This window comes from Hoplias malabaricus, unplaced genomic scaffold (genome assembly GCF_029633855.1).
Source record: "Hoplias malabaricus isolate fHopMal1 unplaced genomic scaffold, fHopMal1.hap1 scaffold_32, whole genome shotgun sequence".
NCBI lineage: Eukaryota > Metazoa > Chordata > Actinopteri > Characiformes > Erythrinidae > Hoplias > Hoplias malabaricus.
This window is the reverse complement of record NW_027100920.1, coordinates 514,442-539,304: the sequence shown is the minus strand read 5'-3', so window position 1 is coordinate 539,304 and position 24,863 is coordinate 514,442. Positions and strand designations below refer to the sequence as shown.

Here is a 24,863-nt window from a genome sequence, read left to right as displayed (position 1 = left end):
TTTTGCATCATGACGTGAACGATATTGCCAAAATCAAAGCTGTTGCTTCTCTTAGTCCTTATTGTTGTCATTTGTTTTTTTTCCCATGAGCAATGAAAGTAAGCAGCATGAAATGTCTGTTGACTGGTCTTTGTCTCACACCTTGCAGGACAAAAACATTAACAAATCACCTGAAGGTCCGGATCTTTCGCTGATTTCTCATGAGCGGAGAGCAGAAATCATGGCAGCACAGGTAGAAATGGATTATCCAAACACTCTATTTGGACAGCTATTTATAAACTAAGTTTAATAATAATATTAAATAACTGTCCTAATAATGATGCTCCAAGACTTTTCTGGGGTAAAATGTTTTGACCTGAGGGAAGCCTCAAATGTCCTGACATTGGACTGTACCAGAAACGGGGTGTGTGTTGTGTCCTAATTTTACACCTTGGCGTAAATCACTTTGAATAAATTATTGTTGATCCTTGTTTTAGATTTTAATAGTCAGTTTTGTGGTCATTTTCTGTTATTATTTTAATATTACTATGCCTATATTCATTTAGACTGACAGCAGAATCATACGGAGCGCAAAGCTTGCCAAGTACGGTGCTGAACCAGAAACTTCTTTGGCCACCGAGGAGCCAAAAGTGGAGGCTACTGCTGCACAGGTAAAAAAATGAACCTATTTTCATATAATAGTAAGCTAGGCATTTCAGTATTTCTTTCCATTAAGGGCTACTACATCAGTGCTGCCCTTACCCAACGATTGTCCTGACACCAAAATTCCAGGACTGTTTTGGGGTAAAATATCTTGGTGTAGTTAAAGGGGACGTTCACGGTTTTAATCAAAACACACCTTTATTTATATACAACTCTGAGGATGTTTCCTCATCATTTGCAGCTTTCCAGTAGTTTTGCGTGCTCAGAACTGATCTAATGCATTTCCGAAGCCTGTTTTTAAAAGAAGAAAAAATGTCTCTGGCCACTGTTAGGCTTTCTCTCTCTCTGCTCGCAGCAGAGAAACGGCATCTAGAGTTATTTTACACAAGAGAAATCTCTATACAATCTCTATGAAAGGTACAATTCGAGATGAGGATGTTGCTCTATGTCTGTTCCATAGGTGGATAACGGACTTATTTTTACTGTTTTGGATTTCTTAAGGTGGACTGTCCAAATTCAGAAGATGGCAAACTGCATGAAATAAAACACATACCGACATTATAACAAACTCTACAGCTCGAGTTACAAATGGGTTTCTGTGGTAATTCAAATAGTGAAAGCAAGCTTACAGACAAGTTAAACTTCAGCTGCGTACTATCAGTTATTTTTCCCCCAAACACACTTTTCCACCTTAAAAGACGCACAGCTTCTGAGTGTAAACAAACCAGAGAGAACAGCATTTCCCCACAATCGTAGACGCCCCCTTTTAATATCTAAAATGTCCTGAATTTGCATCGTACCAGACAAAGGGTGTGTGTCGGGTCCTAATTTTGCATCATGACGTGAACGATATTGCCAAAATCAAAGCTGTTGCTTCTCTTAGTCCTTATTGTTGTCATTTGTTTTTTTCCCATGAGCAATGAAAGTAAGCAGCATGAAATGTCTGTTGACTGGTCTTTGTCTCACACCTTGCAGGACAAAAACATTAACAAATCACCTGAAGGTCCGGATCTTTCGCTGATTTCTCATGAGCGGAGAGCAGAAATCATGGCAGCACAGGTAGAAATGGATTATCCAAACACTCTATTTGGACAGCTATTTATAAACTAAGTTTAATAATAATATTAAATAACTGTCCTAATAATGATGCTCCAAGACTTTTCTGGGGTAAAATGTTTTGACCTGAGGGAAGCCTCAAATGTCCTGACATTGGACTGTACCAGAAACGGGGTGTGTGTTGTGTCCTAATTTTACACCTTGGCGTAAATCACTTTGAATAAATTATTGTTGATCCTTGTTTTAGATTTTAATAGTCAGTTTTGTGGTCATTTTCTGTTATTATTTTAATATTACTATGCCTATATTCATTTAGACTGACAGCAGAATCATACGGAGCGCAAAGCTTGCCAAGTACGGTGCTGAACCAGAAACTTCTTTGGCCACCGAGGAGCCAAAAGTGGAGGCTACTGCTGCACAGGTAAAAAAATGAACCTATTTTCATATAATAGTAAGCTAGGCATTTCAGTATTTCTTTCCATTAAGGGCTACTACATCAGTGCTGCCCTTACCCAACGATTGTCCTGACACCAAAATTCCAGGACTGTTTTGGGGTAAAATATCTTGGTGTAGTTAAAGGGGACGTTCACGGTTTTAATCAAAACACACCTTTATTTATATACTACTCTGAGGATGTTTCCTCATCATTTGCAGCTTTCCAGTAGTTTTGCGTGCTCAGAACTGATCTAATGCATTTCCGAAGCCTGTTTTTAAAAGAAGAAAAAATGTCTCTGGCCACTGTTAGGCTTTCTCTCTCTCTGCTCGCAGCAGAGAAACGGCATCTAGAGTTATTTTACACAAGAGAAATCTCTATACAATCTCTATGAAAGGTACAATTCGAGATGAGGATGTTGCTCTATGTCTGTTCCATAGGTGGATAACGGACTTATTTTTACTGTTTTGGATTTCTTAAGGTGGACTGTCCAAATTCAGAAGATGGCAAACTGCATGAAATAAAACACATACCGACATTATAACAAACTCTACAGCTCGAGTTACAAATGGGTTTCTGTGGTAATTCAAATAGTGAAAGCAAGCTTACAGACAAGTTAAACTTCAGCTGCGTACTATCAGTTATTTTTCCCCCAAACACACTTTTCCACCTTAAAAGACGCACAGCTTCTGAGTGTAAACAAACCAGAGAGAACAGCATTTCCCCACAATCGTAGACGCCCCCTTTTAATATCTAAAATGTCCTGAATTTGCATCGTACCAGACAAAGGGTGTGTGTCGGGTCCTAATTTTGCATCATGACGTGAACGATATTGCCAAAATCAAAGCTGTTGCTTCTCTTAGTCCTTATTGTTGTCATTTGTTTTTTTCCCATGAGCAATGAAAGTAAGCAGCATGAAATGTCTGTTGACTGGTCTTTGTCTCACACCTTGCAGGACAAAAACATTAACAAATCACCTGAAGGTCCGGATCTTTCGCTGATTTCTCATGAGCAGAGAGCAGAAATCATGGCAGCACAGGTAGAAATGGATTATCCAAACACTCTATTTGGACAGCTATTTATAAACTAAGTTTAATAATAATATTAAATAACTGTCCTAATAATGATGCTCCAAGACTTTTCTGGGGTAAAATGTTTTGACCTGAGGGAAGCCTCAAATGTCCTGACATTGGACTGTACCAGAAACGGGGTGTGTGTTGTGTCCTAATTTTACACCTTGGCGTAAATCACTTTGAATAAATTATTGTTGATCCTTGTTTTAGATTTTAATAGTCAGTTTTGTGGTCATTTTCTGTTATTATTTTAATATTACTATGCCTATATTCATTTAGACTGACAGCAGAATCATACGGAGCGCAAAGCTTGCCAAGTACGGTGCTGAACCAGAAACTTCTTTGGCCACCGAGGAGCCAAAAGTGGAGGCTACTGCTGCACAGGTAAAAAAATGAACCTATTTTCATATAATAGTAAGCTAGGCATTTCAGTATTTCTTTCCATTAAGGGCTACTACATCAGTGCTGCCCTTACCCAACGATTGTCCTGACACCAAAATTCCAGGACTGTTTTGGGGTAAAATATCTTGGTGTAGTTAAAGGGGACGTTCACGGTTTTAATCAAAACACACCTTTATTTATATACAACTCTGAGGATGTTTCCTCATCATTTGCAGCTTTCCAGTAGTTTTGCGTGCTCAGAACTGATCTAATGCATTTCCGAAGCCTGTTTTTAAAAGAAGAAAAAATGTCTCTGGCCACTGTTAGGCTTTCTCTCTCTCTGCTCGCAGCAGAGAAACGGCATCTAGAGTTATTTTACACAAGAGAAATCTCTATACAATCTCTATGAAAGGTACAATTCGAGATGAGGATGTTGCTCTATGTCTGTTCCATAGGTGGATAACGGACTTATTTTTACTGTTTTGGATTTCTTAAGGTGGACTGTCCAAATTCAGAAGATGGCAAACTGCATGAAATAAAACACATACCGACATTATAACAAACTCTACAGCTCGAGTTACAAATGGGTTTCTGTGGTAATTCAAATAGTGAAAGCAAGCTTACAGACAAGTTAAACTTCAGCTGCGTACTATCAGTTATTTTTCCCCCAAACACACTTTTCCACCTTAAAAGACGCACAGCTTCTGAGTGTAAACAAACCAGAGAGAACAGCATTTCCCCACAATCGTAGACGCCCCCTTTTAATATCTAAAATGTCCTGAATTTGCATCGTACCAGACAAAGGGTGTGTGTCGGGTCCTAATTTTGCATCATGACGTGAACGATATTGCCAAAATCAAAGCTGTTGCTTCTCTTAGTCCTTATTGTTGTCATTTGTTTTTTTCCCATGAGCAATGAAAGTAAGCAGCATGAAATGTCTGTTGACTGGTCTTTGTCTCACACCTTGCAGGACAAAAACATTAACAAATCACCTGAAGGTCCGGATCTTTCGCTGATTTCTCATGAGCGGAGAGCAGAAATCATGGCAGCACAGGTAGAAATGGATTATCCAAACACTCTATTTGGACAGCTATTTATAAACTAAGTTTAATAATAATATTAAATAACTGTCCTAATAATGATGCTCCAAGACTTTTCTGGGGTAAAATGTTTTGACCTGAGGGAAGCCTCAAATGTCCTGACATTGGACTGTACCAGAAACGGGGTGTGTGTTGTGTCCTAATTTTACACCTTGGCGTAAATCACTTTGAATAAATTATTGTTGATCCTTGTTTTAGATTTTAATAGTCGGTTTTGTGGTCATTTTCTGTTATTATTTTAATATTACTATGCCTATATTCATTTAGACTGACAGCAGAATCATACGGAGCGCAAAGCTTGCCAAGTACGGTGCTGAACCAGAAACTTCTTTGGCCACCGAGGAGCCAAAAGTGGAGGCTACTGCTGCACAGGTAAAAAAATGAACCTATTTTCATATAATAGTAAGCTAGGCATTTCAGTATTTCTTTCCATTAAGGGCTACTACATCAGTGCTGCCCTTACCCAACGATTGTCCTGACACCAAAATTCCAGGACTGTTTTGGGGTAAAATATCTTGGTGTAGTTAAAGGGGACGTTCACGGTTTTAATCAAAACACACCTTTATTTATATACAACTCTGAGGATGTTTCCTCATCATTTGCAGCTTTCCAGTAGTTTTGCGTGCTCAGAACTGATCTAATGCATTTCCGAAGCCTGTTTTTAAAAGAAGAAAAAATGTCTCTGGCCACTGTTAGGCTTTCTCTCTCTCTGCTCGCAGCAGATACGGCATCTAGAGTTATTTTACACAAGAGAAATCTCTATACAATCTCTATGAAAGGTACAATTCGAGATGAGGATGTTGCTCTATGTCTGTTCCATAGGTGGGTAACGGACTTATTTTTACTGTTTTGGATTTCTTAAGGTGGACTGTCCAAATTCAGAAGATGGCAAACTGCATAAAATAAAACACATACCGACATTTATAACAAACTCTACAGCTCGAGTTACAAATGGGTTTCTGTGGTAATTCAAATAGTGAAAGCAAGCTTACAGACAAGTTAAACTTCAGCTGCGTACTATCAGTTATTTTTCCCCCAAACACACTTTTCCACCTTAAAAGACGCACAGCTTCTGAGTGTAAACAAACCAGAGAGAACAGCATTTCCCCACAATCGTAGACGCCCCCTTTTAATATCTAAAATGTCCTGAATTTGCATCGTACCAGACAAAGGGTGTGTGTCGGGTCCTAATTTTGCATCATGACGTGAACGATATTGCCAAAATCAAAGCTGTTGCTTCTCTTAGTCCTTATTGTTGTCATTTGTTTTTTTTCCCATGAGCAATGAAAGTAAGCAGCATGAAATGTCTGTTGACTGGTCTTTGTCTCACACCTTGCAGGACAAAAACATTAACAAATCACCTGAAGGTCCGGATCTTTCGCTGATTTCTCATGAGCGGAGAGCAGAAATCATGGCAGCACAGGTAGAAATGGATTATCCAAACACTCTATTTGGACAGCTATTTATAAACTAAGTTTAATAATAATATTAAATAACTGTCCTAATAATGATGCTCCAAGACTTTTCTGGGGTAAAATGTTTTGACCTGAGGGAAGCCTCAAATGTCCTGACATTGGACTGTACCAGAAACGGGGTGTGTGTTGTGTCCTAATTTTACACCTTGGCGTAAATCACTTTGAATAAATTATTGTTGATCCTTGTTTTAGATTTTAATAGTCAGTTTTGTGGTCATTTTCTGTTATTATTTTAATATTACTATGCCTATATTCATTTAGACTGACAGCAGAATCATACGGAGCGCAAAGCTTGCCAAGTACGGTGCTGAACCAGAAACTTCTTTGGCCACCGAGGAGCCAAAAGTGGAGGCTACTGCTGCACAGGTAAAAAAATGAACCTATTTTCATATAATAGTAAGCTAGGCATTTCAGTATTTCTTTCCATTAAGGGCTACTACATCAGTGCTGCCCTTACCCAACGATTGTCCTGACACCAAAATTCCAGGACTGTTTTGGGGTAAAATATCTTGGTGTAGTTAAAGGGGACGTTCACGGTTTTAATCAAAACACACCTTTATTTATATACAATTCTGAGGATGTTTCCTCATCATTTGCTGCTTTCCAGTAGTTTTGCGTACTCAGAACTTTAACCTCGTATCCAGTTCAGGGACGCGGTGGGTCCGGAGCATACCCAGGTGAGAAAATTCCATCCTTGGGGAATTTTTATTTAAGAGAAGCAGCCTAATCTATGCCAGTGGAGCCAATTAAAAATTTGCGAGCAGAGAAAATAATTTTGTGTGAGGAAAACCACGTCAGGCAATGAACAGTGCTCTTGCAAACCGGAAAACATTTCCTATTATATTCATCATTACACACAGACTGATATTTCAAGTGTTTATTTCTTTTAATATGATGATTATAACTGATAACTAATGAAAACCTCAAATTCAGTTTCTCAGAAAATTAGAATATTGTGAAAAGGTTCAATATTGAAGACACCTGCTGCCACACTCTAATCAGTGAATTAACTCAAAACACATGCAAAGGCCTTTAAATGGTCTCTCAGTCTAGTTCTGTAGGCTACACACTCATGGTGAAGACTGCTGACTTGACAGTAGTCCAAAAGACGACCACTGACACCTTACACAAACAGAGGAAGACACAAAAGGTCATTGCTAAAGAGGCTGGCTGTTCACAGAGCTCTGTGTCCAAGCTCATTAATAGAGAGGTGAAGGGAAGGAAAAGATGTGGTAGAAAAAAAATGTACAAGCGATAACCGCACCCTGGAGAGGATTGTGACTCTCCCCCACATTTTTGAAAGGGTTTTGTTTCACAAAGACTGGACTGCAGTTGGAGTCAGTGCTTCAAGAACCACCACACAGACGTATGCAAGACATGAGTTTCAGCTGTCGCATTCCTTGTGTGAAGCCACTCTTGAACAAGACAGTGTCAGAAGTGTCTCGCCCCTGGGCTAAAGACACAAAGGACTGGACTGCTGCTGAGTGGTCCAAAGTAATGTTCTCTGATGAAAGTAAATTTTACATTTTCTTTGGAAATCAAGGTCTGGAGGAAGAGAGGAGAGGCACAGAATCCACGTTGCTTGAGGTCCAGTGTAAAGTTTCCACAGTCAGTGATGGTTTGGAGCGCCGTGTTGGTCCACTGTGTTTTCTGAGGTCCAAGGTCAATGCAGCCGTCTGCCAGGGAGTTTTAGAGCACTTCATGCTTCCTGCTGCTGACCAACTTTATGGAGATGCAATTTTCATTTTCTGAAAGGACTTGGCACCTGCACACAGTGCCAAAGCTACCAGTACCTGGTTTAAGGACCATGCGCTCCCTGTTCTTAATTGACCAGAAAAGTCACCTGACCTTAACCCCATAGAAAATCTATGGGGTATTGTGAAGAGGAAGATGCAGTACCCCAGACCCAACAATGCAGAAGAGCTGAAGACCACTATCAGAGCAGCCTGGGCTCTCATATAACACCTGAGCAGTGCCACAGACTGATTGACTCCATGCCCCTCTAATATTAATTTGTTTTTATGTACATTTTGTGTTTTGTGACTCTAAACTCAGATCTCATTTCATATTTCTGTCAACAGACATTCCACAAAGCAGGAAGAAGTGGTCAGATGATGAGGTACATGCTGTTGAGAAACACCTAATGCATTGTATAAAGAGTGGCCGAGTCCCTGGTAAGAAAGACTGTCTCTCATGCTTGCTGTCTAAACCTGATGCTGATGATGAAACCGTGACTGGGTTGCCATCAAGTACTATGTGAAGAACAGAATAGTGGCACTCAAAAGAAAACTGTGTGGGTAAAATACTGACTTTGTAAGCGGACACGTATGAATGTAACGAAGGAGATGTTGTCATTTCATTTTTTTTTTTATTCTGACATATCAGATGTGTTCTATGCAGTTTTTTGAAGTTGGTACAGTTCAGCCAGCAATATTCTTAAACCTTCTTTGGTTAATATATAACCGTCATTGAATACTTACACTGTTCACCATTCACCAGTATGCTATTTTTATTTTAATTGTTTGAGAGAGAAAATTTGCAGTGGATTGAGCCATGTATTAATTTTTTTTATTATTGGCTGAAGGATAATATAAAAGTAAATGGAAAATTGATGCTTTATATTGATAACATAATTGTAATAACACAATGCAAAGTTCCAAGTGAATACATTGTCCTTGTCCAAAAAAAAACCCCATGCATATTCACTTTAGAAGAGATGGATAAAATCCTTCTTTGGAAGTCCATGTAAAATATTTTATTTTTATTTGTTCATTCATCAGGAAATTTTAGTGTGAAGGACAGCTTCCAGATGTAAAAAACTAAACATCCACCAAAATGTAGATGCATGTGATCTATAGAATCTGCTGTAAAACTGTGGCACTTTGTTTTATACCGTGTGTTGGAAATTCAAATAAATGTTTTTTTATAATATGTCTGATTAGTTTAACTGTACACTACATGTACAGTTAGAATAAATCATTTCAATATTTTAGAATATTGAACTACTATGATAAAAAAAAAAATTAACAACATGCCCATACATCACCTTAAAAGCTATGATACACTCTATAATTGTTGTGTCCTTGATTTGCAGTAGTCCATGTGTAAAATAAGTCCCAACTTTTAACATGTCCCCATTATGTTGGTAGTAGCAGACTTGAAAGTGTGTGTATTGTATGTCCTGGAAGTTCACATAAACCCGAAAGTGTCCCATAATTTCACATAAACCAGAAAAATAGGAACTTTTTTAAAAAAGAACATACAGAAAAAATCAACAGATAAACATCATATGGGAATTATATGAAACACAAAAATAGGTTTCATTTGTTTCTGGAACCTCCAGAAAGGGATGTCCCCATTTGTAGGTAGTTTGTCTGGTGTCCTGAAATTACACAAAAACGCGTATGTGTGTGTGTGTGTGTGTGTGTGTGTGTGTGATATGGGGCAATTGTTCTGGGTGTGTGCAGAGTGGGGAAGTTTCCCGGGTGTGGTTCTTTGTGTGTGGGTGATGGAACAGTTTCCCAGGTATTGTTCTGTGTGTGTGTGGTGGGGAAGTTTCCCGGGTATTGTTCTGTGTCTGTATATGTGTTGGGGTGGTTTCCTGGGTGTTGTTCTGTGTGTGTGTGTGATCAGCCAATTCCCTGGCTGTGGTTCTGGCTGTGTGTCATGCAACATTTCCTGAATGTTCTTCCAGGTGTGTTTGATGAATGAGTTTCCTGGGTGTTGTTCTGTGTGTGTGTGTGTGATAGAGAAGTTTCCCGGGTGTTGTTCTGGGTGTGTGTGGAGTGGGGTAGTTTCCCGGGTGTTGTTCTGAATGTCACTGGGACCCTGAAATGGACAAGCGGAAAAGATGATGATGATGATCTGAATGTGTGTGGTGGGGTAGTTTCCTGGATATTGTTCTAGGTGTGTGTGGTGGAATAGTTTACTGGGTGTTGTTCAGGGTTTGAGTGGAGTACGATAGTTTCCTGGGAGTTTTTCTGGATGTGTGTGGTGGGATAGTTTCCCGGATATTGTTCTGGGTTTGTGCGGAGGGGGATAGATTCTAGGGTGTTGTTCTGGGTGTGTGCAGAGTGGGTTAGTTTCCCAGATATTGTTCTGGGTGTGTGTGGAGCGGGATAATTTTCTGGGTGGTGTTCTGGATGTGTGTGGTGGGGTAGTTTCTTAGATATATTGTTCTGGGTGTGGGTGGGTGAACGTGGAGGTACCTGGGAATGTTCCAGGCATCTCCGAGTGACTGCCACAGTTGATCCTCCTCAGGAGTTGCTTCTTCACTCAGGAAACGCACACACTCTGGCTCCAACAGTGGAGCAACTACAGTTGAGGGGAGACCGTCATCACATACACCAGTGATCTATACACACACAAAAAACACACAGAGACATATACACAAATAACATAGACACGCACACACACACTCAAGTTTCTTTAATCACTCTGTGTGTGTGTGTGTGTGTGTGTGTGTGTGTGTGTGTGTGTGTGTGTGTGTGTTTAATTACCAGTGCCAGTACAGAGAACAGACCATGCACCAGATCATCAGCACTCGGGTCATTAATCTGACCATTCAACTGGCCCTGCAACAAAGAGAGAGATGTGATCGGTGATATGTAAAAATATTTTGGTCTATAATTGGAGATGTGATCTTGTGGTGGTCTGCAAGTGCAGGCAGGTGTTGGTGGTGTTGACCTGTAGATGGAGGAGGTGGTTATGTTGGTCTGTATGTGGAGGTGGTCTATAGATGAAAGTGGTAGTGGTGGTCTAGAGGTGGATGCAGGTGGTGATGTTGATCTGTAGGTGGAGGTGATCTGTAGATGGAGGTGTTGGGGTTGGTCTGTAGGTGGATTGGGTGTTGTTGGTGTTGATCTGTAGGTGGCAGAGGTGGTGATGTTGGTCTGTAGGTGGAGGTGGTGGTGGTCTGTAGATGGAGGCCAGTAGTGGTCTCTAGGTGGAGAAGGGGCTGGTTTGTAGGTTGAGGTGGTCTGTAGGTGGAGGAGTTGGTGATGTTGGTCTGTAGGTGGAGGTGGTCTGTAGATGGAGGTTGTGCTGGTGGTCTATAGGTAGAGGCAGGTGGTGTAGGTACCTACCAGTAAATTGAATGCCATTTTAATTTTCTGGAGGCAGACTGTGAATTGATAATCAGATGGCAATCCCTGCACCGCTACACACACACACACACACACACACACATACACACACAGCATTAAGAGGTGTGACAGCTGGGGACAAAACGTCTTCATGGTGCGAGTGCTGATCCTCACCTTTTTGCTTTTTCTTCTTCTTGTGTTTGATTTGGCCCCTGGAAGCTGCGGCGACACGCTCGGCAAAGGCCTCAATGTCGTTGAGCAGATGGTTGAAGACATCCTGTAGTTGGCAGACACGGTCACACGGGGACAGTCATGGACAGTCAGGGTCAGATACAGATAGACATGGACAGACATGGTAAGATAAGGACAGACAGACAGATACGGACAGATATAGACCGACACGGGAAGATATGAAGAGACACGGGCAGGCACGCTCAGATACAGACGAAGTGACACAGACAGATATGGACAAACACTGACAGACACAAGAGACACGGTCAGATATGGAGAAACACGGACAGATATGGACAGACACGGTCACACATGGACAGACACAGACAGACAAGGTTGGACAAGGTCAGATACAGTCACTGAGACACTGAGAGACACGGTCAGATACAGACAGGCAGAAACAGACATGATCACAGAGAGGCATATGGTCAGACATGGACAGACACTTACAGAAAGGAACAGATACAGACAGACAGGGACAGATACAGACAGATAGGAACAGACACACTCGTACCACATTCCTTTCCCTCTCTGTGTAGGGGGCAGGGTTAGGATGCGGGCTCAGGAGCCACCTGGATTTGTCCTTTACAGGAGTCGAGAGTTCTGGCCCCTGTTTGGGCTGCCGTCTGGTGATGGGCGGAGTCAAACTCTCATCTGGACAATACTTGAATGATTAGAACAATGTTTACAACTTTTTTAAATATCTAAATTTCTCAGTGTTTCAATGTCTCATGCTTTTACTCACTGTCTGTGTGAAAAGCAATGTCTTAATGTCTGTTTTTCAATGTCTCAGTGTATCAGTGTTTCTCTGTCTCACTGCCTATGTGTCTCACTGTCTAAATGTCTCTGTGTTTCAGTGTCTTAATGTTTCAGAATTTGTATCGCAGTGTTTCACATTCTCAGTGTCTCAGTGTTTCACTGTCTGTGTCTCACTGTTTCAGTTTTAAACAGTCTCACAGTATCAGTATCTTTATGTGTTAGTGTCTCTGTTTCCCTTTCTCGGTGTTTTACTGTCGCCATGTTTGTATCTCAGTGTTGTATTGTCTTGATGTCTCAAACTAATTTGCAGTAACACTTTAAATTACAGCCTGCTAATTACTGGGTAAGTACCTGTTAAGTAAGCTGCAACATAAAATAGGTCTAGAGTAAGTAAAGGGTATGATAGGTGAAATGTGGTTATTACTTAGTATCTTACAAACATTTTACAAATAAAGCCCATAACTATGTGTCACGCCTTGATCCTGTCATGTGTCTGTATTTCATGTGTTCTGTATATTTTGGTTCCTGTCTCCGTCCTAGTCCCGCCTTAGCTCCACATCCTCATCAATGTCTCCAGCTGTGTCTCCTTTGTAATCCTGCCCCCTTGTTATTTGTCTCAGTGGTCCTTGTGTGTATTTAAGTTTCTTGTGTCTGTGCCTCTTTGTTGGACATTCGCTCATCTGTCACTAGGCTGTCTTGTCTATTCCTCGCTTTGCTTCTCTTCCCTTCGTATGTCAGTCTGGTCTGTCTGTTCCTTCCCTGTGCTTCTGTGCTCGGTTTGTCTGTTTCTTTCTGGTATGTTAGTGTTTCCTTTTCTATGCTCGCTTTGTCTGTCTCCCTTTCTCTAGTCTGTTAGCATTTCTCCCTTTCTCAAGTCTGTTAGCATTTCTTCCTCTCTATTAGTCTGTTTAGCTCTCCCTGTTTGGGTCTCTGTTCACCTCTCCCTGTCTAGGTCTGTATGTATATGTCTCCCAGTTTAGGTCTATATCTGTCTCTCTAGTCTAGGTCTCTGTTTAGCTCTCCCTGTCTAGGTTTAGTCTATTTCTCTCTCTATCTGTCTCTCTGTCTAGGTCTTTCTTTATCTAAGTATCCTGTCGTGTTATCCAAGTCTGTCTCTGTTTTGTTATCTTTTGTTATAAATAAAGTCATTGTGTTATATCGTGTGTCCGACTCCATCAGTCCAACTGATCCTGACACTATGTTCAGAATCCATTTGTACTTCTAAGCATAATCATAGATTATGAAATTTGCATGGGACTATTACTGTCATTTTTTATAAATAAGAAATGCAGCTACTATTCTGAACTCACTGTAGTTCTGAATGTAATTATAAATCTTTTACAATTATTTACAATGCACATACAGAGAAGGACATGGTCGGCTAGTCAGCTATGGCGGACTAATGATGAAATGTGTGTTTCTCTTCTGCTCTTCTTAGTTATTTGTAAAATGTTTGTAAGAAAGCACAGTAATAAGCACATATATCTAGTATCATACTCTTTATTTACTCAGTACTTATTTTATTTTATGGTTTATTTAACAGGTACATACTCTGTACTTACCTGGTAATTAGCAGACTGTAATTTAAAATGTTTAAAATTCTAATTTGCTGTAAATTTTTGTTTTGTGAGAGGATTATTGTCATACTGTAATCGGGAGGTGCCCACTTACCACAGCAAGGCTCCGGGGGGCTCCCCGCACTCTGCTCTTCAGGGGATGCTGTTTTTCTGCTCACTGCACTGAGTGTGTGTGTGTATGTGTGTGTGTGTGAGAGAGAGAGAGAGAGAGAGAGAGAGAGAGAGTGAGACTGTGGATGGGTTTGTTGGGAGGCTGTCTTGTTTTTTTTTTTTTTTGTTTTTTTTGATGGGACAGGTAAAGTTATTACCTGTTTGTGTTCCTTTCCTGGGCCTCGACAGTTCTCTTCTGTAGAACACGTTCTAGATCTTGTCTGATGTAATCTGCCTAAAATCCCAAAATAAACCAAGTCACTAAAATGACCCGGAACCAGAGACTCATTCAGGAGAAGCAGACATGAAAATTAATCATATTATTATTTTTCATTTAGTCATTCATTCTGATCAGGGTTGGTGTTGGTCAGTAGGAGCCAACCCAGAATAACCTGCACAAAACAGGAACACAACCACTTTGGCAGGGACCATTCACACACTCACCCAGTCACTCACATACTCACTCAGTTACACACATACTCACACCTGTGGACAGTTTCACACACTCACACAGTCACTCCTATGGACAGTTTCACACATTCATACAGTCACTCACACACTCACTCAGGTACACACATACTCAGACCTGTGGACAGTTTCACACACTTACACTTATGCACAGTTTCACACACTCACCCAGTCACTTCTATGGACAGTTTCACATACTCACGCAGTCACTCACACACTCACACCTGTGGACAGTTTCATACACTCACCCAGTCACTCACACATCCTTACCTGTGGACAGTTTCACACACTCACCAAATAGGTGATTTATTGATTGATTGGATGATTGGTAGGTTGAAAATCAGATTTAGAACAGATTCATTCAGTCAGTTTCAGCTGATTTCTGTGTTTTATTATTTGTATTAATTTTATTTATGTCTTGGTGTTTTCAAAGTTTTCCTCACCCTCATAGAGTCACTCTGGAACATGAAAACGCTATTCCCTCTGTCCTGCACTGAGATGATCAGGAGAGAGTTAAACACACAGTTCTCTAACACCGCCCTCACCTCCACCACCGTGTCAAGGGGCACAGCGTCTAACAACTCCTAGGATAGGGATTAGGTGAGAGAGTCCGAAACAGAGAGAGAGAGAGAGGGAGAGAGAGAGAGAGAGAGACACTGAGCATTCCCAGAATGCAAAAACACATTATCTGTTTTCTGGTTAATTCTGTTTTGGTTCTGGTTTTGTGTTGAAGTTTTAGGACCACAGCATTGAAAAAAAAAAAGATCCTGAGAATACAGTCGGAATTCTGAGAATAAAGTCTGAATGATCCTGAGAATAATGCAGGATAATGTAGGAATTTAAAGTAGGAAAAATTCTGAGAATAATGTCAGAGTATCTAAAGAAATACTGTTTGGATTATTATCTATTATAATATTTAGACAGACAGACTCACGGAGCATGCACACCGAAAGTAATAAAATTGCTCAATGTTGCCCGTGCAGCTGGTGATGTGTTGCTGGTGGGCATGTCCAGCAAAACAAAGCAGACAGTGCCCACCAAGTAGGCTTTATTTATTCACAATACGATTACAACCATGACTAGACATTTTATCCTTTGTCAGAACCTCTTTTTATAATAAAAAAAAAACCCTGAAATTACAACAATAATTTGGACATAATGTAATTTAAAAGGGTGGACTCCACAATGTGAGTATTCCTCCAGGTGACCCCCACAATTTACAGTTTCTCAAGGGTGGCGCAGCGGGTAGTGTCACAGTCACACAGCTCCAGGTTCCTGGAAGTTGTGGGTTCGATTCCTGCTCCAGGTGACTGTCTGTGAAGAGTTTGGTGTGTTCTCTCTGTGTTCGTGTGGTTTTTTCTCTGGGTGATTCGGTTTCCCATGGTCCAAAAACACACATTGGTAGGTGGATTGATGACTCAAAAGTGACAAAGCATGATTTTTTTCAAGTCTGTAACACCTTGGGAAAGGGTGGACTCCACAATGTGAGTATTCCTCCAGGTGACCCCCACAATTTACAAACAAGTGTGTGTGTGTGTGTATGTGTGTTGCTCTGTGAAGGACTGGCGCCCCCTCCAGGGTGTATTCCTGCCTTGTGCACAATGATCCCAGGTAGGCTCTGGACTAACCGCGCCCCTGAACTGGATAAGCGGTTACAGATAATGAATGAATGAATGTAATTTATCGAAAAAGTAGCTCTACTTAAACATTCAAAGCAAATAATATTTACATTTTCAGTTGTACACACATACCTTCCAGTGGTGTAATTAAATGTAATTTGTTACGGTACGTAAGTATTTTTTTTTTTTGTGTATCTGTACTTTACTGAAGTATTTGCATTTTGAGTGTCTTTTTACTTTAACTCCACTATATTTCATTTAAAATATCTTACATTTTACTTCACTGCATTATATAAATCTACCATGCCTTTTAGTTTATGTGTGAATAAACCTGTAACATGTGTAAACAAATCTCTGCTTCGCACAGCTCTCCACACAATACTGGCACTTGCTATGAGATGAACGGACACAGTCGAAGACAAGTGAAAATGTTTCCTCTGGCAATAATACCAAAGGCAGACTTTGTTTTTATCAACTGTTGTGTTAATTTGAGAATGTAATTAATCACTTTCAGTTCTTAGAACAATCATGAATTAACAAAATGATTTGTACCATTTTGTATTTGGCTGTATTTGGGTCATCAGTGCAGCACGATGTAGCACGATGTGCAGCAGGTCGTGCTGCAGTCACACAGCACCAAGGACCTGGAGGTTGTGGGTCCTTTGAGGAGTTTGGTGTGTTTTCCCCATGTCCTTGTGGGTTTCCTCCAAGTGCCTTGGTCCCCACCGGTCCAAAAACACACATTGGTAGGTGGATTGGTGAGTCAAAAGTGTCCATGGGTGTAAGTGTGTGAGTGAACGTGTGAGTGTGTGTCACCCTCTGAAGGGCTGGTGCTGCCTCCAGGGTGTGTTCCTGCCTTGCGCCTAGTGATTCTGGGTAGGCTCCGGACACACTGCCACCCTGAACTGGATAAGGGTTACAGAAAATGAATGAATGAGTTATTAGTAACTACTCTTCATTCATATACACGGTTTACAGATCTGTAGGTGTAACAAATCACTCACCAAGTGTACGTCAGTTGGAGGTTTATTAAACACAATACATTAAACAAGGTCAAAAACAAAAGAAATATTCCAAAACCCAGAAATCAGTACAGAGAGATAAACAACTCTAAAAGACCAAAATGAGTTTCAGGTAAAAAGTCAGAAAAACAAAGCAGTGGCCTGTTTAAGGAACAGGTGTCTCAGAATTGCAGGAATAGCTCAAAGTAGTATACTTGTATACTTGCAACTATGTAGACAAAACAGAGAGATGCACAAGTGTCCTATGCCATTGTGAAAGTTTAGACTTGTGAGAAGACAAGACTCAAGGCAGCCTGGTCCTCTGCCGCAGCGGTTCGTGAGGGTACCTATCTACACGCCTGCACCGGGATGGGAGCGCCAGCGTGGGCGTGGGAAGCCGAGGCCGTCCCCACCTCCAACACAGCCAGTCTTCACTTCTGCCAACCGGTTTGAGGAGCTTAGCTTCTGGCCTTCACCTGCACCTGCTCCAGCACCGAAGACTAAACAGGACGGTGTTCTTATTATTGAAGATTCAATAGTTAGACATTTAAAAGTGTCGGGCACAAAGAGTAATGCAACTGTGTCTTGTCTCCCAGGCGCACGTGTCCTGGACGTTGCCAGGTGGCTTCCTTCAGCGCTTCGGCAGCGTGAGGACTTCGGCACCGTCGTTCTCCACATTCATCCGAGCCGCCTAGGATCCGTAGTTCTCTCTGGGAACATTGAGGTGTTTCTGCGCCGGAACTGACTGGTCCTTCCCAGTCACATCAGTCAGGTAGGTGGACTGGATAGCGTGCAAGTAAGTAATATTAAAGTTCCTAATGTTCCACCTGACCATCTCTCTGCTGTTATTATGATGAGTAGCATGTCCATATCACCCACTCTGATTAACACTAATAAACCTTTCTGCATTGAGACTGTGTTGCGCGCAAAGCTTGTTATCACAGACGTCCAAAAATCTGTTTTAACAGCCTAATTAGAATTAACACCAAGGCACTGCAGCGAACGCAATATTTCAGCACTTCCAGCATTAAATTAGGGCTTTTAAATATACGATCTCTAGCATCTAAACCATTCACTGTCTGTCATATTATTACTGATAACAAACTCTATGCATTATGTGTCTGCAAAACATGGGCTAAACCCAATGAATACATTGCCCTAAATGAGTCCACTCCCCCTGGCTTCAGCTATTACAGTTGCCCACGAACATCTGGTGGTGGCGTAGCCACAATTTATGACCCTACCATAGACACAACACAAAAATCTTATCACACTAAATCCTTTGAAGTGCTTACTCCTAAAGTTACTGCATCAAAAAGGAGGCACTCTTTTATGCTCCTCACAATCTATCGTCCTCCTGGCCCTTATACAGAATTTCTTTGTGAATTTGCTGATTTTCTCTCAAGTGTAGTTATCATTTCAGAAAAGGCCTTAATTGTTGATGATATCAATATTCACTTTGAGAAGGATCATGATCCACTTAATATTGCATTTGAATCAATTTTGGATGCGCTAGGGTTCACTCAGAATGTTACTGGGCCCACTCATCAATGCAAACACACATTGGACCTAATGTTAACATGGGGCATTGAGATAAAGAATCTATCCAATCTCTCGCTACGAGACCATCTCTGATCATCATCTAACCATATATGAAATTGAGTTAAACTTTGATATCTGTCCACGGCCACGCTATATTAGAAAGCGCACTATAACATCCTCAAAAGTTAGTGATTTTATCAATAACCTTCCAGACCTTACCACCATTTCTTTTCCAACTCACCCTAATGACCTTGAGCTCATTACAAACAACCTTTACTGTGTACAAACCTAGATAGTGTTGCACCAGTCAAGACCAAACAATTTAGAGAGAAAAGGCTTGCTCCATGTGACAGCACGCGTGCCTTAAATCTGGCTGCTAATAACCATGAACGTAAATGGAGACACACAAAACTAGAATGTTTCCGAATTGCATGACAGCCCTGCCTCATCGACTACAGACATGCCTTATCTAAAGCCAAATCACAGTACATCTTTACTCTTATAGAAAACAACAGACAACCTTAGATTCCTTTTTAGCACTGTATCAAACCTAATTGGCAACAAAAAGGAAATCAACTCCACTGTCCCCCCTGATTTCAGTAGTAATGACTGACAATTTTAATGATAAAATTGATTGCATTCACCTCAAAATCCAAAATCAGTCCAAAGTCACATCGGCTCTTGTTGATGAACACCCTGCCAGCTCTGAGGTGCACTTAGACTACTTCAATTCTTAGTTTAATTAGCTCATCTAAATCATCTTCATGATTACTGGATCCTATACCAACACAATTATTTAAACAAATCTTACCTAAAGTCATTAGACTATTGCTCACAATAATAAACTCATCCCTCAACACTGTATATGTACCAAAATCTCTGACATTAGCGGTAATCAAACCAATTATTAAAAAACCTAATATTGACCCTCTTGTGCTCGCACACTACAGGCCAATATCAAACCTCCCTTTTATTGCTAAGACTCTAGAAAAAGTCATGTCACAGATGTTGTGCTCTTACCTACAAAACAATGACATTCATGACATTTTTCAGTCTGGATTTAGACCAAATCTCCGCACAGAAACAGCTCTAACAAGAGTAACTAATGACTTACTCCTTTCACATGATAAGGGCTATATCTCTATTCTGGTGTTGCTTGACCTCAGTCAATCCTCTAATCATACTTTAGTTAAATATGGTGTTCCACAAGGATCAGTGCTTGGCCCTATATTGTTCACACTCTACATGCTGCCACTCGGTAGACTAATCCGTAAGCATGGTATTCAATTCCACTGTTACGCTGATAACACACAACTGTATATATCAGCCAAACCTAACGATGTTGCTTGTCTACGTAAAATAACAGAATGTCTAACTGAAATTAAAGTGGATGATGCAAAATTTTCTCATGTTAAATTCTGATAAAACCAAGGTCTTTTTACTAGGTACAGATACTCAGAAACATTCACTCAGAAATGCTGCTATTAATCTTGATAATTCAACAGTAAAACACAGCACCATCATTAAAAACTTAGGGGTAGCCTTTGATTCAACTCTCACATTTAATATCCACATATCCAATACAGTCAAAATCACCTTCTTCCACCTGTGCAACATTGCCAAAATTCTGCATATGTTATCCTTAAAAGATGCAGAGAAACTAGTGCATGCTTTTATAACTTCACATCTAGACTACTGCAATGCGCTCCTGGCAGGGAGCTCATGCACAGTGTTACACAAGCTTCAGTTAGTTCACAATGCAGCAGCCAGGGTGCTCACTAGAGCTAGAAAATTCGACCATGTAAACCCAGTTCTCTCGTCCCTACACTGGCTACCCTTAAAATTTCACATTGAGTATAAAATACTCCTCTTAGCTTATAAATCCCTAAATGGTTTAGGCCCACAGTATCTTACTGAACTTCTCATACCTTATCGCCCGTCACGTACACTTCGTTCATAGGATGCTCATCTACTCTTAGTTCCATTAAGAAAAACACTGCAGGAGGAAGAGCGTATTCTCACAAAGCTCCTCAACCCTGGAATAGCCTTCCGGTTACTGTTCGGGGCTCAGAGACATTCTCAATCTTTAAATCTAGACTAAAAACCTACCTTTTCAAACAAGCTTTTGGTTAATCACTCACTTTCAGGTTACTCCTTCTCTATTGGTGTTCGAGCTGGTTTTCATATTATCACTGTTCTGTATTAACCCTGTCATACTACCATAGCTACAGCTTTTTTAGTTAGCTTTCTGGTAACCGCCAACACGCTGTCTGTTGCTGAGTTCTCTTGCCTGACCTGTGGAAGTTTTTTTTGCAGGACAATTTTGCCCGTTATTTACCATGAACCTACTAACCTCTGTATTTTTATTTGTTCCGTTTGTGTGGTTTTCTTTCTCCTGTCTCTCATGCTTTGAGATGTCCTGCTGCTCTCCAGGTGTTGCCCTGATCCAGCCCCTGTGTGTCCTGTACAAGATCCTGGCCTTGTCTCATCTACATTATCATGCTTGGCCATGCTGTTTTATCTCAAATTAACTCTGCACCTACTTTTAACTCACACAGAATCACTGACCACCTCCTCCTTCCTCAGACTCATATATCACTAATATTCTTCATTCACATTACTATAACCCCTTCATCTGTCATCAGTTCACTTTTACTTCTGTTCTGTTCTCTGTTGTGTCTCCGGTGTCGACCCAAGGAGAATGGGTTTCCCGTATGAGTCTTGGTTCCTTCCAAGGTTACTTCCACGTGCGCTGAGGGAGTTTTTCCTTGCCACGGTTGTCCCTGGCTTGCTCATAGGAGGCTTGGACCCGGATCTCTGTAAAGCTGCTTTTTGATGACTTTTTGTTGTGAAAAGCGCTATATAAATAAAATTTGATTGATTGATTGACTTGTGGGTTGGTGTCTGCGTCACTCTGCAATTACACCATCAAACCACTAGGGTTGAATTTAAAATATCTTCCTCTACACTACCTAGTACACAATGTAGTGGTGTAGTGGTATTACTTTTACGAATATTTAAAGTGTACTATTTAGTGAGTGTAATGTAGAGGAGTTCATATTTCTGGACTTCTTGACTTCAACCCAAAGCCATATATAGAGAGAGCTACCCCAACGGAAGATCAAAATGCTTGTTGGTCACGTGACTCATGCAGGCTCCAAATAGTTCCGGGAAGCTCTAGACAGACAATTTAAATGCAAATGAGTCAGGGAGAGAAGCTGCTCATTTTTGGTCATTAATCTTCAATAAATACATTGATTTGCAATATTTCTACAGGACATCAACTCGTGTATATGGTTACGTACATTAAAATAAAACAAAGAAAAAAAATTCACAGCTATTTCAGGATTAGTGTGAAAATCTGGGGTTACTTGCCTTGTAGGTATATTTACATATTATCTCAGTTACAGGTATATTCATGTTGTTTATTGCCTTAAAAATCTGCTATTAGTAAAAATAATAATAATAATAACAATTCATTACATTACATTTATAAAGCGCTTTTCAAGAAATGCAGCAACATAAAATAGACAAAACAATACATATCAAACAGAGCCTGTGTGTTTAAGGTTTGGTCCTAAATCTATTTCTCTCTCCCTCATAGTAGCTCCAATTAAGTCACCTCCAATTTTGGGTATTGATGCCATTTCTCAATTGAAAATGAGTTCGGAGCTGGGAATCCTAACCTATCTGTCCTTCCAGTTCAAGTGTTTGATCCTCAAATTAAAGATCATCCTATCTGGTCAAAAACCAAGTATGAATGTGGACTGTTGGACATTGAACCAGTAAAGCTCACAGGAAAACCTCCACCTGTGACTAAACAATATCCGCTAGCCAGGGAAGCAATTGAAGGTGTTTGACCAATTATACAAGAATTGGTTGATAAAGGTGTATTAATTAAGGCACAGAGTGAATCATGCTCTTCAATTTGGCCTGTAAAAAAGGCTTCAGGGGCATGGCGTCTCACAGTTAGTATCGCATTACTAACATGTGCATAGATCGTATAACACCTATGGTTGCAGATCCTAGCAGCATTTTTGATGGAGTACCAAACACACACACACTTCTTCTCTGTTATTGATATGTCTAATGGATTTTTCACGCAGACAGTCCACCATGGTTGGCATTTTCTTTTGATGGTGAAATGTTTCAGTGGTCAAGACTACCATAGGGCCTACACAATAGTCCAACTATTTATCACCAGGCACTGTGGTTCTGTGCATTTGGCAGAACCACAATGTCCGGTTAAAAATTCCACACTAGTTCAATACATTGATGATGTCATGCTTGCTTCACCTAATAAGGAAGTGCACATCAATTTGTGGCATTACTAACACATCTCAGTGCACATGGTCACAAAGCTAGTCTGGCCAAAGTACAGTTAGCCACACCTTCAGTTCATTATTTAGGACAGTTAGTAACTGCTGGACAAAGATCCATTCTTCCTGACCGTGCTTCTGCAGTGCGTACTATCCCAGTACCAACCACCATCACACTTAGGTCATTCTTGGGCTTGTGCAATTATTGTCATCCATGGATTGAAAATTATGCTCAAATTGCTCAGCCATTATATGATATTTTGAAGGGAAGCCCCAAAGAAACTGATAGTGTTCAGGTTTCCAACACGGCTGAAATAGCTATTTAAAAGCTTAAGGACGCTCTGACATCTGCCCCAGCATTAGGTTTTGTTCAACCTGATCTGCCCTTCACATTGTATGTTCATGAAAACGATGATTTTATGACAGCATGCCTCATGCAAAATCATGGTGGTCAGTTACAGCCTGTAAAGTACTGTTCAGCCAAATTGGATATACAAACCGGATTTCAAAAAAGTTGGGACACTAAACAAATTGTGAATAAAAACTGAATGCAATGATGTGGAGGTGCCAACATCTAATATTTTATTCAGAATAGAACACAATCACAGATCAAAAGTTTAAACTGAGAGAATTTATCAGTTTAAGGGAAAATATGTTGTTTCAAAATTTCATGGCGTCAACAAATCCGAAAAAAGTTGGGACAAGGCCATTTTTTACCACTGTGTGGCACCCCCCCCCCCATCTTACAACACTCAACAGACATTTGAGGACAGAGGAGACCAGTTTCTCAAGTTTAGAAATAGGAATGCTCTCCCATTCATTCATTCTGATACAGGCCTCTAACTGTTCAATCGTCTTGGGCCTTCTTTGTCGCACCTTCCTCTTTATGATGCGCCAAATGTTCCCTATAGGTGAAAGATCTGGACTACAGGCTGGCCATTTCAGTACCCGGATCCTTCTCCTACGTAGCCATGATGTTGTGATTGCTGCAGAATGTGGTCTGGCATTATCTTGTTGAAAAATACAGGGTCTTCCCTGAAAGAGATGACGTCTAGATGGGAGCATATATTCTAGAACCTGAACATAGTTCTCTGCATTAATGGTGCTTTTCCAGAAATGCAAGCTGCCCATGCCACAAGCACTCATGCAACCCCATACCATCAGTGATGCAGGCTTCTGAACGGAGTGTTAATAACAACTTGGGTTATCCTTGTCCTCTCTGGTCCGGAAGACATGGCGTCCCAGTGTTCCATAAAGAACTTCAAATTGTGACTCATCTGACCACAGAACAGTCTTCCATTTTGCCACACTCCATTTTAAAAGACCCCTGGCCCAGTGCAAACATCTGAGCTTGTGAAGCTTGCTTAGAAATGGCTTCCTCTTTACACTGTAGAGTTTCAGCTGGCAATGGCGGATGGCACGGTGGATTGCGTTCACTGACAATGCTTTCCTGAGCCCATTCTGTTATTTCCTTGACAGTGGCATTCCTGTTTGAGGTGCAGTGACGTTTAAGGGCCCGGAGATCACACGCATCCAGTAGAGTTTTACGGCCTTGACCCTTACACACAGCAATTGTTCCAGATTCTCTTAATCTTTTGATGATGTTATGCACGGTTGATGATGATAACTTAAAAGTCTTTGCTATTTTACGCTGGGTAACACCATTCTGGTATTGCTGCACTATCTTTCTGCACAACAACGGTGGAATTGGTGATCCTCTTACCATCTTGGTTTCAGAGAGACACTGACACTCTGAGAAGCTCTTTTTATACTCAATCATGTTGTTAATTGACCTAATTAGTGTTAATTGGTCTTCCAGCTGTTTGTTACATGCTCAATTTCCTTTTTCCGGCCATTTATTGCTACTTTTTTGGGATTTGTTGACACTGTGAAATTTTGAATCAACATATTTTTCCTTTAAAATGTTACATTTACTCAGATTAAACTTTTGAT

At 40.6% G+C, this 24,863-nt stretch overlaps 1 protein-coding gene across 1 annotated transcript in view; it reads right to left on the bottom strand.

The window, feature by feature from the left end:
• The window catches only part of eps8l3a (EPS8 signaling adaptor L3a), a 42,103-nt gene that overhangs the window by 7,027 nt on the left and 10,213 nt on the right, over window positions 1–24,863 (bottom strand). Inside the window, exons 6-13 of the mRNA XM_066658866.1 lie at window positions 14,873–15,013; window positions 14,120–14,196; window positions 13,906–13,973; window positions 11,990–12,129; window positions 11,419–11,521; window positions 11,245–11,318; window positions 10,660–10,734; window positions 10,369–10,514 (exon numbers count right to left, since the gene is read on the bottom strand). Coding sequence (XP_066514963.1) covers window positions 10,369–10,514; window positions 10,660–10,734; window positions 11,245–11,318; window positions 11,419–11,521; window positions 11,990–12,129; window positions 13,906–13,973; window positions 14,120–14,196; window positions 14,873–15,013 — 824 coding nt within the window. The remainder of the gene's footprint in view (window positions 1–10,368; window positions 10,515–10,659; window positions 10,735–11,244; window positions 11,319–11,418; window positions 11,522–11,989; window positions 12,130–13,905; window positions 13,974–14,119; window positions 14,197–14,872; window positions 15,014–24,863) is intronic.